The 13,713-nt window shown below is 40.6% G+C and overlaps 1 protein-coding gene across 1 annotated transcript in view; it reads right to left on the bottom strand.

Annotated features, from left to right (window-relative positions):
• Positions 1-436: 436 nt before the first annotated feature.
• Positions 437-13,713, bottom strand: part of LOC105916489 (LIM zinc-binding domain-containing Nebulette) — a gene marked incomplete at its 3' end in the record, with an annotated part of 38,365 nt that continues 25,088 nt past the window's right edge. Inside the window, 3 exon segments of the mRNA XM_036134210.1 lie at positions 437-464; positions 3,233-3,340; positions 11,338-11,422. Coding sequence (XP_035990103.1) covers positions 437-464; positions 3,233-3,340; positions 11,338-11,422 — 221 coding nt within the window.

The raw sequence follows: 13,713 nt of genomic DNA, 5'->3' as shown, positions 1-13,713 counted from the left end.
GCCCAATGTGGCATTGTGACGTCATTCTTCGTGTTTAAATCCCCAAAGTTTCCGACTACGCTCGGGCGCAGATACTGCCTCACTGTGAGCAATAAGAGCAAAAAACTTGATCATTTTAATGTGGGATTAGGCGTGACTACGAGTACAGTCCGGATTGGGAAACAACTGTAGCAATGCAGTTATTTATAGCTGAATGGATTTAAGCCAAAGAGGAGGACAGCCAACGTGTTGCAACAAAAAAAAAAAAAAAAAACCTGAAGGTGGGACTTAAAAATCCTGCAGCTTGGAGACGTGAGTTCAGCAAGAGAAATATAAAAGCAGATAAAATGCATAAAGGTGCCTGTCTGATTAATATTTCTGTCGAGCCGCACGGTTGGAGGACAGATACCTTTGTTGGGGTTGCTAGGCTGATATGGAGCATCTCCTCCAGTCTTCATCTTCTCAAAGTCCTCGTGGTATTTGATCTGAAGTACACAAAAAGTGATTTTAGGACACATCAGACATGGAAAATGCTCTACCCTCTCCTACAGTGCATGGAGTAGTCCCCCCCTTCCACAAACTGTCAGTTCCTTTTCCAGCCACCAGAGGTCTCCCACTTCCTGTGGAGCACTGCTCCCTGAGTGCTGATAGGTGTGGGTGTGCTACGTGCTGCCACGGCTGGGGAAGCAGCTTGACGCTTAGAGGAAATGACATCTCCCCCAGCCGGAAGTATTGTGAGGTCAGAGCTGCATGACAACCCGCGTTGACACATCAAGCAGCAGAAACGGGCCATGAGAAGAAAGAAAAGGGGAAAAAAAAGGTGGAAATCTGACTATTTCAGGCGAGAATGAAACGAGAAGACTCAACATTTGAAAAGAGGAGGAGGGCTCGGGTTTCTACTATCAAAAACACAGCAGTAGGTTTGATTCCTGCTAAGTTTCACCCCTATTCACACCTCCATACATGTGACCACAGCATTTCTCCTGTGAGCCATGCTAACGAGGGTCGATCAGCTCCCAGGTGAATCTAGGTCTAACGAAGCCTCTGCTGGGTAGGGGCTACAAATCTGCGAACTGCAACACGACTCCAGACATTTTAGAATTGACAAAGCTGCCTGGATGGGAAGCAAAACGTCTTCAGCTTCATAATAGAAGTGCACACTGCAAAAACAGACTAAACTAAACTAAAAATAAGTTAAAATTGTCTTGAAATGAGTTTATTTGTACTTTATTTGAGCAGTAAATAAGATTTTTGCGCTTAAAATAGGAAGAACTCATCTTCATCAACCTATTTCAAGTGCATTATATCTAATTATGTTATTTTATGGGTAAAAGTACTCTTTCTGTTGGCAGATAATCTTATTTTCCTGCTCAAAGCAAGAACAAATACACTCATTTCAAGAACATTTTTACTTATTTTTTGTTCTGTTTTTGCAGTTCCAGATTTATTTTTTAACCCTTTTCTCGGATTGGTCACGACCTGCATGACTGAGAATCTTCACTGTTAAAGTAAATGTAATATTCCCCTACGTGTCCCCTACATGTTTCATGGCAAGCTTCCTCAGGCTTCACTCTTGCAACAGTTCCTTAAAGGCCGAGTGAACAACCGGTAATTGTCCCGTTGACAAATTATTCCACCTGAGCCGTGGATCTCTGCAGCCTCTCCAGTTATCCTTGACTGCTTCTGCAGGCCCAAGTTACGCACAACTGAACCCTTTTTGCCAAGTAGGCAATCTAGTGTGTAAGTCTGGTGAATTTCCCCCTTGTAGGAGAACTAACGTATTTCTATTCTATTTTAGGCATTTGATGCATGTTTTAAGTGCATCAGAGGCAGTGGAATACAAATGCAAACCAGTCTCTTAAGGTTTTTATGGGTGAAAAAAAGTAAACCTTCAATTATGCAGCACTTCTTGTTGCTCCATCACACAAAATCCCAATTAACGGTTGTAGCGTTCCAAAACGTGGAAGGGTTCAATGTGCACCCATACTTCCACGAGACAATAACTCAGAAAATAAGACTTTTATCAACCTGTGCCTCTGTTTTCCATCATAAAACAGCCCAAAGTGATGACGCTGGGGCTGAATAACCCAGCCCTCTTATTACCAGGCTGCTAACAGACTGACTCACAGCGCCTCGGTCAAGATTCAAAAACGCCGATCTGAAAGAGCCCACTGTGCCGCCGGCGTTAGCGGGGAGTGTTTTCACAGACTGGATGGGACGACAGTGTTTGTCTACGAACAGTGAAGCCAGTGACTGAGACAACACAGCCGCCATTCTTGGGGAGCAATATGCTAAGAGAGTGAGTGAGGGAGATTATTTTAGCTTATTTGGAGGGATAAGGACTGAACAGATACCGTCTGTACGGATTTCAACAAAGTGCTCCGATCCGCTGCTAAGCTAAAGCTCAGATAGTTTTTGCTTTTGACGACAACCAGAGGGAACAAATGAAACGGCATGAAAATGGAGACCTTCCCTAGCGGCTGGCTGGCTGCAAATGACGGGCCGATTACGAGAAGATGTCAGATCAGTTTTGACTAAAAAGCCCTCCACTCAGATCCCCAGTGGGGTTTTTTTGTTTAACAGATGTGGGCCGTGTGTGTACGTCCATATATACATGTAATATATATGTGCATCGTTCCCACCCATAAACACTTCCTTGATCTCAGACATGCAGGATCCTTCGTTGCCTGAAAGCAGCAATTATCCGTCACCCCCAACACTAATTATGTCATTAGTGAGGCCGGTGCAGAGCCGGTTGTGTATAATGACGTGTCTGGTGTGCAAAGCGGGTTTCACATGAAAACGAAGGCCTCGAAATAAAGTCAACATTTGATGCATTTCATGTCCTGTTTTAACACAAAAATGGAAAAAAAAAACAACCACCATAGAAGAAGAAAAGTAGAAAATGGAGAGAAATCAGACAGGAGAGGCGAGAGAAGACACTACCTATAAAACAACTTAAACATTTCTGGGGGGAAAAAAGTCTAGATTTTCATGTCGTGAATGAGTTTTAAAAGGTGATGAGAACTTTAAAAAGCTTAAAAAACAACAATTATGTCTCCGTTTCAACAGTCTACTCGGATGAATCCAGGAAATATATCCCCTAATAAGCCTGAACTGGGTAAAGATTGGCTCGATCCTGAAAATCTAATAAAAAAAAATTAACAAGCACCTTTTTTTAGCACACTTTACATGTAGTACTTTATCAACCACAAAACAAAAACACCATTTTTGTTTCGAGACTAAAACTCACATTGCTGATTTGGTCCTGCGTTTTCTTAATTCTCTGCATCTCCGGCGTGTCTGCCACCACGCTGAAACCTTTGCCTTTATTCTTCTCAAAGTCCTCCCTGTAGTGAACCTGCACAACGACACACAAAAAAAAAAAAAAAGGATTAAAACAAGCAAGTGTGGAACGCATGTTTGGAAGAAAAAGGCGCCGGCGCACGCGTTTTGAGTCAACAAATGCAGAGCGGATAATAATTTATGGATGCTTCGACCTAGATTCTCACGGCATAAGAAATTCACAACGGAAAGCCGATACCTGGGATTAGCTTCCACCTTATAACCCACTTGCTTCCAGTTGTTGCTAATAGGTTAGTCCTGAGGCTTTATTGTGCTAATAAAACACTTTTATAGCTGCAGGAAGAAAAAAAAAAAAAAAAAGAAATGTTCAAATAGTTTGGTTTATTAGAGCTTCACACTATTAGGAAAGCCAGCAAGAAAATGTTAAATTGGCCCAGTTGCTCAACAGGGACAGTTTAACTTTTCTCATGGTTTTGGATCAGTAGTGGTGTATGTCAGGCACGGAGCCCTTCAGCGTTCAGTACACACTACAAAACGGACCTAAAAGTAAGTAAAATTTTCTTGAAATTAGTGTAATTTTCTTTGATTTGAGCAGCTAAATAAGACTATTTGCTAATAGGATGATTATTTTTACCCCTAAAATAAGATAATTAGATATCCTGCACTTGAAATAAGACGGTGGAGATAAATTGTTCTTATTTTGAGTGCGAAAATCTTATTCCATTGGCAAATAATCTTATTTACCTGCTCAAATCAAGGATAAATACACACATTTCAAGAAAATTTTACTTCCTTTGAGTTCCTTTTTGCAGTGCAGGCTTTATTATGGAAACTGAAACCACCAAGTGTTGCTCTAGGTCTTTTGCAAACAGTCCTCCTCCTTCTTGAAGGATTTACTGTTGAACTGGGATAAAATACTAGTAAGAATTTTATATAAACTGTAGTAGTGTATTATTTTTTTTCTTTTAATCACACATACCTGACGAAACGTGAATGTTGGTAATAAATCAAATTTGTAGTGGAGGTTAAATACATTTTTTGGCAGAACTGTAAATTGAAACGCTTTCCGTGGAATTATCTTGAATTATATTTCTTATACGGTCACCTCACTGATGTTGGTATCCTGTGACGCTACAGTAAACCTGGTTGTGACATTTCTGCTAAACCAGGAAGTCCTGCAGCCGCAATTTCTATTTCAAATAAAATGCACACCAGTCAGCTGTGTGTGTGTGTGCTTTACGCGGTGCACGCCGAATAAGGGAGGGTCCCGCATATATCGCTCAGTTTTGCAGCGATGACGTTAACTTCCTGTTTTCTTAGGAGAGCAGGCCTTCCATACAGGACATGTCGGCAACCATATATGGTCAAAATGAGAGGTAGTGAGTAACAAACAGCCTTTTCTTTGTGTGTGTGTGTGTGTGTGTGTGTGTGTATTTCCACCCCACCCACCCGGTTCTGACCCTGAGGGCAAAGGAGGAAACGTCCAGCCCATGCAACAACACCAGTCAGAGAAATTACTACCCATGATTCTTTGTGACTGCCCAGTGGCAGTTAAACCGAGTGCACCACTTAAAGCTTGAAACAGGAAAAGCACGGCCAGGTGTTATTTTTGAAGCACCCGGTTTCAGTTTAGCCTCCCTGCGACGTAAACCCTCTTCCTGCCTCCCGTTTTCTGCAGCACTCTAGAAAGGAGAGACGGCTGCAGTTTGAAACCAGAACACCCCCCCCCCCTAACCACCACCACCCTTCAGATGTGTAAATAATGTTGGACACAGCCGAATAGACTGCTGACCAATCCTCCTTTAATCTCCTGACGCCTTGCGCTGAGATGACACGGCTCTGATTCACACGTAATCTGTACGCATGTTCTGTGAGCGGCCATGATTCGGTGCGATACGCCCATACGTCTGTGACGTCCGGCCAAAAGGAAACCACGAAAAAAAAAAAAAAGATCACTACAGCAAAAACTTCAAACCCAGAGAAAAATAAAATAATGACCCCGCTTTGCTCCCTGCCCACCAGGATGAGGTGTCAGGAATAAACGCAGCCCTCGCTCATCTTTGCCCTTCAGTCTCACTTTAATTTCTCAAGCTCATCTCCTTTGTCTTTCAGGGTCTACACCTCTGCACCAATCATGTTCCTGCTTTCTTTCCCCGCCCACCATCCTTCCTCTCAACGTTCCTTTTTTTTTTTTTTATTCATTCATATTTCACAGCTTTAAACGGCATCAGCAACTCCTCCCACACAGATCTAAAGCTTTTTCAGTTCCTCCTTTCTGCTTCCATTTGCATTCCTCCAGCATTCTCTTTCTCGGGATTTTGGTTTTCGTCTCCTCCTTTCGACCTGCACACCTCTCTCCCTTTTACCGCGCTTTAGCCTTCCTGTCCCTTTATTCTGCCTCGTTCATCGCGCCGTCTCTCTTTCCTCAACTCATTCAGCTCGCTTTCTTTATTTCTCCCTTTTCTGCGCCCTTTTTTTTTTTTTTTTTTTCCCCTTTTCGTTTCCCCCCGCAAAGTCTTGTAATGAGGTGTGACAAACGTCTACCCTGCTGCCATAGCAATAGTGTTCCTGTAGCAACACGGCGCCGAGAACGGTGGCGATGAGAGGATGAATACAGTTACTGTTTTCTGTGGGTCCTTTCAACTTTCTTACAGCGGCGCAAAGACGGCTTTTAGATAAGTCAGAAGGGGGGCGTTAATGTTGTTGTTCTGATATTCGTAGAAGCTTTAAAACGCAGCTTTCACTTTTATTTTCAGGACCAAATGCATTTTTGCCGCGTCAGCAGAAAGTAAAGTTCCTTCTTTTAAATGTTTACACTACAAACATCTCCAAGCACTGATCTGTAGCACACAAAAAATACACGCAGAGATCTTTGCAATCTTCATATGTGCTTTGTTTATGATGGGGGGATGTTTAGATGTACGGCCCACATACAAAACACCATCTGTCCCTCAATCTCTCAGCTATCCCCCCTCTCCCAATATGACATAACCCCCCCTATTTCAGACACACAGCCCTCGTCTCATCTGTAGTGTCTGATTGTGACATTTGGATTAGACCTACGCTTTGATAAGCGCCGCCCTCCTACCAGCACAACACGCTCTCTTCTCTGCTCCATGTTGAGAAAACAATCCTCCTTCACAGCTTCTCCTCCTACACCTTTCCTGCTTCTCTCCGTCTAGATCTTCATAGACATACTTCCTAAATTTAGGGGATTTTTTTTTTTTTTTTTTTTTTTATCTGTACAGAAGGCATTAGTCATCTTTTTGCACACCCAAGTCACACAATAGAAGACAAGTTCCTTGAATACCAGTCTATCATCATAGCACCATGAAGACAAATGAAACCACACGCCTTAAAAGTTTTCTGGTGCCAAAAAAGATTTGGCACCAGATTTCATTAATTGGTTTTTACACACTTACTAGGTGTTACTAGTCATTATTTAGCTACAGACTCGGGCTGTACGGTATTAGGGAAAAGCTGTGATATGTGATAATGGTAATAAATGTTGCGATAACGATATAGCTTCAGATAAATCCAAAAAAAATGTAAGAGTTAATTTCTTTCTAGGATCATAGCAAACAGACTCTAGATAACGAGTAGTTTGAAACATTCGTCATTATTAGGGCTGGGCAATACATCGAGATTTAAAAAATATCAAGATTGTTTGAAAAACAGGTATAAAATGAGACTATTGTTTATATCGAAATGGCCTATGTTACATTAGAATTATACTTTTAAGTATCCCATAATCATCTACAGCTGCTTGTAGACATCTGGGATAAAGCTTTGATTCAAATATACCTTTTTATAACCACTCTATGAAGAAGAAAAAAAATAAAATAAATTATATATATATATATATATATATATATATATATATATATATATATATATATATATATATAGGGATAAATATCCTATATCGCAATTCAGCTTAAAAAATATTGAGATATTTTTGCTCCATATCGCCCAGCCCTAATCATCTCCATCCCAAACAAGGTTTTAATAAAAATGTTGCCTCTGTCCGACTTGTTTTGGCAATTAAACAACTTAGCTGCAGTTTCTTATCAACTTTACGGTCTCAAACTTTTTATGTCGCAATAAACAACACGTCACCAAACATATTAGAGGCACTGAGAGCCTGAAAGCAGGATGCTTAAATAATCAGCTAACACTTATTGCAATCCAAGCAATAATTTGCGATATGCATCCCAGATATTGCGATGGTGATAAATTTGTGATATGTTTTGCAGCCCGACAACAGCCTGCTGGAGCTAGGCACCAACTCAACGGACGGATTGAACTTGACTTTGTAAAGTGCCTTGAGATGACATGTTTCATGAATTGGCGCTATATAAATAAAATTTAATTGAATCAAATGGATGGATTAATTATTAACTACACAGGGTTGCACAAATCTTTGAATCTTAATTAGACCCATGCTAATGAATGCAGTGGCAAAGAATTTAACTCAAAAAGACATTGTGGTCATTACGTTTGCGTCATGTCCCTTTAATCTCAGTGTATATAGATTTATTATAATTTTAGCACCAATAGGACATCTCTAGCAGTTTTTCTTTTGGGCTACAAGTTAGCCTTCATCCATGTTTAAATGTACAGGTGCATCTCAATAACTGAAGTGTTAATTCATTCTACCAATTCTACCTAAAATTTGTTAAGCACGGTAAAAAAATAAATAAATAGAACTTTAATGCAGAAATGTTGGTTACCCAAAAGGTATGTCCATACACTGTATAGTATCTGCACTGGCTTTGGGCCAGGGCTCTTTTAGCATGAACTACAAATTAAATTAAATTATAAATTCTGGATTTTCTACCACATTTTTTTCTTCCACTTAACTTTCCCGTGATATCCATGGATCCAGCACTCCAGACACCCAGCTTCTTCAGCAGTGACTTTTGTTGGCCATAACAGACCCGTATTAAATTAATTTTCCATTAGTCTTTAAATTTTCAGAGAAACTGAATGTGGGATTTTTATTAGCTCTCAACCAAACTCATCCAATGCGTCAGAAATAAATGCTTTACATTTCCCGCTATGTGTAATGCATCTACATAAAAACCTTTCACTTTGTAAACTGAATAAAGGAGCTAACGTGACTTTTTACTGATGTTCTAGTTTATTGAGATACTCCTTGTGTTGTAGCAGCTCTTTTAGCTGCAGCCTGATTGAAGCATTCACAAAAAGATGGAGATTATCCCTTAAAGGACTGACTTTCAAGGATGAAATTAGTTATATGCCTTTTTTTAAATATAATATATGCCTTTAGTTTCTATTCTCCCATGTTTTATTTTGTTTCTACATTTTATTCCAACTTGCTTTTATTCGGTTTTATTTTCCTACATTTAATCATGTAAAGCACTTTGCATTGTCTTTGTACTGAAATGTGCTATATAAATAAATTTGCCTTGCAACATATAATACCCTGTTTAGTTCTGCAGAAAGATCAAAGATCAAAGAAACAGACTATTTTTATGAACATTCGAAGCGTTTGAATTAGGCTGCCGTTTTGGAGTCAGAACTGCTCGACAGGATTCTCATTAGCAATATAGCCTTTGGGCTCGAGGATGGTGAGGTGGGCCTGTGGGTGTTTAGATCATGAGGAATTGCTAAAGCTACACAACATCAACTCTTGCACCGTGAAGCAGAATCTGGGATGTGGGGAGATAGCAAAAATGTTTATGTACTCCATGTTCCAAGTATCCAAATAATGATAAAAATAATCGTTGTGAATGACGGCAGGATAAATGCGTCTGCAGCAGAACAACCTTGGAACAAGAGGAGTGTCATTTATCACGTCAACCCTTGCCTCGGCCGAACAGAGAGGACGATGTCACTAAATTTGAATAAAAAAAAAAAAACACTCATTTTATTCAGTGGGAATGAGATGTACAAAAATAAACTTGGAAGAGAATTTTCAAAAATCCCACAAGGCCTTCAGGCAATGCTAGTAATTTGCAAATAGGGCACTGGGCTGGAAAACCATAGGGAGACAAATCCTGAAGATTCATCCGGCAACGACGGAAAAATGCAAAACTACGTTCCAAATGCAGATAAAAAGAAGCTGAAATAGAGAGACTTTAAATCAGGGCTCACCAACATTGTGTGCACACCAGGTAGCCATGCCTGTTAATTTTTTTTTTAATAGCACAACCCTCCAGTGAGCTGCACTTAAATAACTCATATTATACTGCTCTTCCTTTTTAATCATACTTTCATTTACATACATTTAAAAATGACAAGCATTAAAACATATTTATATAATGTAAAGTTAAGGTGAGCTTGGACTCATGACAGTACCGATGAAGTAGCCCTCAGTTTCAACAAAGGTTGGTGACCCCTGCTTTAAATTATCCTGACATGTGAATAGAGTCATCATTATAGTTACTCTATTCCAGTAGGCTTTACATTTTTTTTTTGTTATTTCCAAATGGATGCTTGTTTTTATACAACCTTTGTGTTTTTCCTTATGTCTCTAGAGTCTAAAAGCTACAGATTTGTTCAAAAACAGCGAGACTGATTATTAGAACACGTAAAAGCTGATTGACTTTATGCTCAACCTGATTGTTTAGGATCAGTTATGGAGGAAATAATCTGTCCCGCTGTTCCGAACCTTTAACTTTCAACTTTTCTGTTGTCAGGAGTCTGAATCCACCCTGCGTTTGTTTTGCTGTCGTCATATTGTGTCTCTGTTTTGGGTGGAAGTTGAAAAAATGTGTTTAAGGATTGGTCTGTCTATGAAGCTTGATGTGGTTTCTGTTTTACTAGGAGAGTTTATCGACAGTCACAATTTAGTTTATTTAATCATTGTACTCAGTAAAAGGTTTATTTTTAAAGCCAAAAATAGATTTACTCAGCATTTTTTTTTTTACTTTAGAAAGTTATGTGGTGGAAACCGATAATGAAGCCAGAAAACATAAAAATAGATGTGAAGTTCTCAAATGTAATTTTATGGATGAATGAATTCATTCAATGCGGGTGAATGCATGTGAATGAATGTGATTGGGGGTGAGGGGAGGGAGGTTTTTGGGTTGGTGCATTAACTGTGTAAATGTATGCTGTGGCTGTGTTTTATGTTGATTTACTAAAAAAATAAAAACTTTCAATGAAGAATTTAATAAATATTCAGCAAATTCCAATTTCTTTTTTCTATAAATCATAATCCATCATGATGGGATTGAGAGCATAGACGTTATTGTTATTGTTTGACAAGAGAAGCTGTATTTACAGGGCTGTGTAAAAGCATTTGCCTCCTTACAGATTATTTTTTGCCTTAAATGTTCCAGATCAGCTAATGTTGATATCAGACAAAGACAACGGGAGTAAATACAAAACACAGTTATCTCTGGATAACGGCTCTTATTGCGGTTCACAGAGTCCCAATGCTTTAGAAATGGCCTAGAAAACCTTTCCAGGCTGTCAATGACTTTTTAAATTGCCTGTTCCTAATTTCTTTGGATCAGATCATGACGTGTTGCTTTTGGAGATTTTCTAACCTACTTCATGTTGTCAGACGGGTTCTACGTATTTAAGGGATTTCTTGATTCTACAGATCAGGTCTGAGTGAGGCTGGTGAAACTGAACTCATCAAAAAGTTTAATTAGTTTCATCGTCATCATCATAATCGTAAAATCTAGATTAGCTTTTCACGTGGTAGCAGGCCCGTTTGGATGGACAGTTAATTGAAAAATACATTTTGTATTTACACTCATCTTCACTGAATTTTTAAAACTTCTTTAAAAGAAATGAAACATTAAATGCGACAGAATAAAATTCTGTAGGGCGGCCAACACTGTTGATACACTGTAAGCTGTGGATTTGTTTAGCTTCTGCAGCTCCGAAGCTGGTTAATAAAATTCAGAGTTAGTACATTGGCGACATCCAACAAAAAGTGATTTCTTAGGACGGATATGTGGATGCAGTGTGAACAGACATCCACGAGACCACTTCTCATGCCAACCAGCCACTCGCAGCCCCTTAATTTGGTTAATAACGAATACTTTGCATGGCCAAATGCAAACAAGTTACCTGGCTCTGCATCTTGGTCTGCTGTTTGAGGCGGAGGTTCTCTGGAGTATCGGCCACACAGGTGAAGTTTGTCTTGGGGTAGTGTCTGTAAGACAAACGCAGAGAACAGCGGTGAATATGAGCGCAGACGCCAGCTTCCACACGAGTCCAAGAGAAAGACGGCATAAACCGAGCAGCGTGCCGCCCGATGTGGAGGCGTTTTGTTATTCAAGGTGGTCCTGACGCCCAGTTAGGAGCGCCTGTAGACAAAAAGCATGTCAGCGTTAACAATTGTTCGTCTCAGCGAGAGGCAAAGACGCCTGAAAAAGCAGATTTACAAGAAATGGACTGTGATGGTGGGGGGCGAGTTTCAGAGTTTGGAGACAAGCAGGTGTAGAAAGCGCTTTTCAGAGCTAGTAACAGGAACACACTCTCACACTTGTGTACACAGTTCTATGGGGATAACAGGGAGAGAAACAGTGCAGCAGACAGCAACGAGGTCAAAGGGGGAGCGTGGATGATGTCATGGCCACCTCCCTTCAGCACGACAGGAAGGAGGCTCTTTCTGTGGGGATTTTCAGTTTCCTCCGCACCACAATCTTAAGATGCATCTTCCTTTCATTCAGGGGAAAACACCGTCTGAAACACACACTTGCATTGAGGCTTCCTAAGTGGGCTTAATCGTGTGGCACCCCAGCTGGCCTCTGGGCCCCAACACACTGCAGCGGTCAGAAATAATAAAAACAAGGAGCAGAGCTTTAGGAGTTTTATCTCTATGCAGGGAAGAAGCTAGTTGCTCATGTGTGCCATTTGCCAGAGTTGTTTATATGCCCACCAATGCGTTTTTTTTAAAGCACAAACCAGATGCTGAGAGTGAAAAAAGGGATTCTGCTTTTATTCTTCTGGCCATTGATTGTCTGAACTGCCATTAGTGGGAAGTATATGTGAGGCATTAGACAGAGTTCTTCTATACTGGAGGCTTTCAAGTCAACGCAACCCTGGGTCAACAAATAATGGTGCCTGCCAGTCCCATTCAGCCCCAGAGGCAGAAAAACCACATGGTGCCGGACCGATGGGAGCTAAATCATTCCCAAACAGCATATCCAACAGCTTTTTTGGACTACATTTCCCAGCCTGCCTCAGGACACTGGGTGTCAGATCCTACCAATGGCTCTGGGTGGCCCACTTTGTCAACATGGTGGTGGCAGCTTCCCTAAAAAAGGTTCATCAAACTCAATGAGCGTCTAATGTTTGATAAATTGTAAAGAAAAATGATTTTAGGAAATCACTGAAAATAGACACCCTGAAGCTAGACATTAGATCTTTCTCTGCACTCCCGTCTTCGCTCACTCTGGCCTTTTTTATGGCTACCGGCGCGAATGTAACTACAGCAGCTATCTGTAACATGCAGATGTAGTGGTTTGTGAAGCCGGTAGAGAAGGTAAAAATCAAACGGTGCAAAGGAGAGCGCAGTTTCATGGCTGAGGTATCTGATCATAGAAGGACAATGACATTTCCCTCACAGGGACACATTAGTATTTCATTTGTTTAGGATACGCCGCCCGGTTGGCTTGACGCGCCTCTACAGCGGCTGATGCAAGAGTCGGAAAATCTGAACATTTGCAGCTGGACAAGGGGCGTCAACCAATCAGAGAGACTCCGCCATGTGACGTATTCTCCAATAGGGAAAATGTTTTTAATATTTCTGAATTCAGACAAGCAGCAGATTATATTATTCACTGAATAAAGCTGAGCCCCTCTCTCGATTTCATCTGCAACAGGTTAGCTCCTCCCAAGGGGCGCCACTTTGCCAGATGAACCGTCAACTTTTACTTGCACAAAGCGCCCAAGTTGAGGCCCTGAAAAGCGTTTGGTCTGAACACAGCAATAGGAAAAATTGTGACACATTAGTAAAATGTTGCCATAACAATATAGCTTGTGATAAATACAGAAAAATAAGTAAATAAATAAAGCGTTCATGTCTTTTTGCTTTAGGATCATAGCAACCGTAGACCCCCAGATGATGAGTAATCTATCTAGCTCAAAACCATAATTTGCATCTCAAACACAAGGGTTTAATAAAAAAGGCTGCCTCTGACTGACTTGTGATGTTTTGGAAATTCATTTTTGATCAACTTCGCCGGCTCTGGGCCTTCTCAAACTTTTTAAATTGCATTAAACAACAAATGTCACCGAACATTAGGGCCACTGAGAGCCTGAATGTCGGACACTTAAATGGCGTACCGCGAGCGAGCTATTTTTAGAACGTGATGTCACGAGACGTCATATCACGTGGTCCGCTGTTTCGCTGTAAAAGAGCTGTGCTTACCCTTGGTTTTACTCGTAAAACGACTGCTTTTTCCAAGTCCATGGTTTTTAAACATTGTTGCTATGGAA

Source organism: Fundulus heteroclitus, unplaced genomic scaffold (genome assembly GCF_011125445.2).
Source record: "Fundulus heteroclitus isolate FHET01 unplaced genomic scaffold, MU-UCD_Fhet_4.1 scaffold_767, whole genome shotgun sequence".
In the NCBI taxonomy this organism is placed as follows: Eukaryota; Metazoa; Chordata; class Actinopteri; order Cyprinodontiformes; family Fundulidae; genus Fundulus; species Fundulus heteroclitus.
The sequence above is the reverse complement of the archived record's forward strand: the minus strand, read 5'-3'. Positions and strand labels throughout refer to the sequence as shown.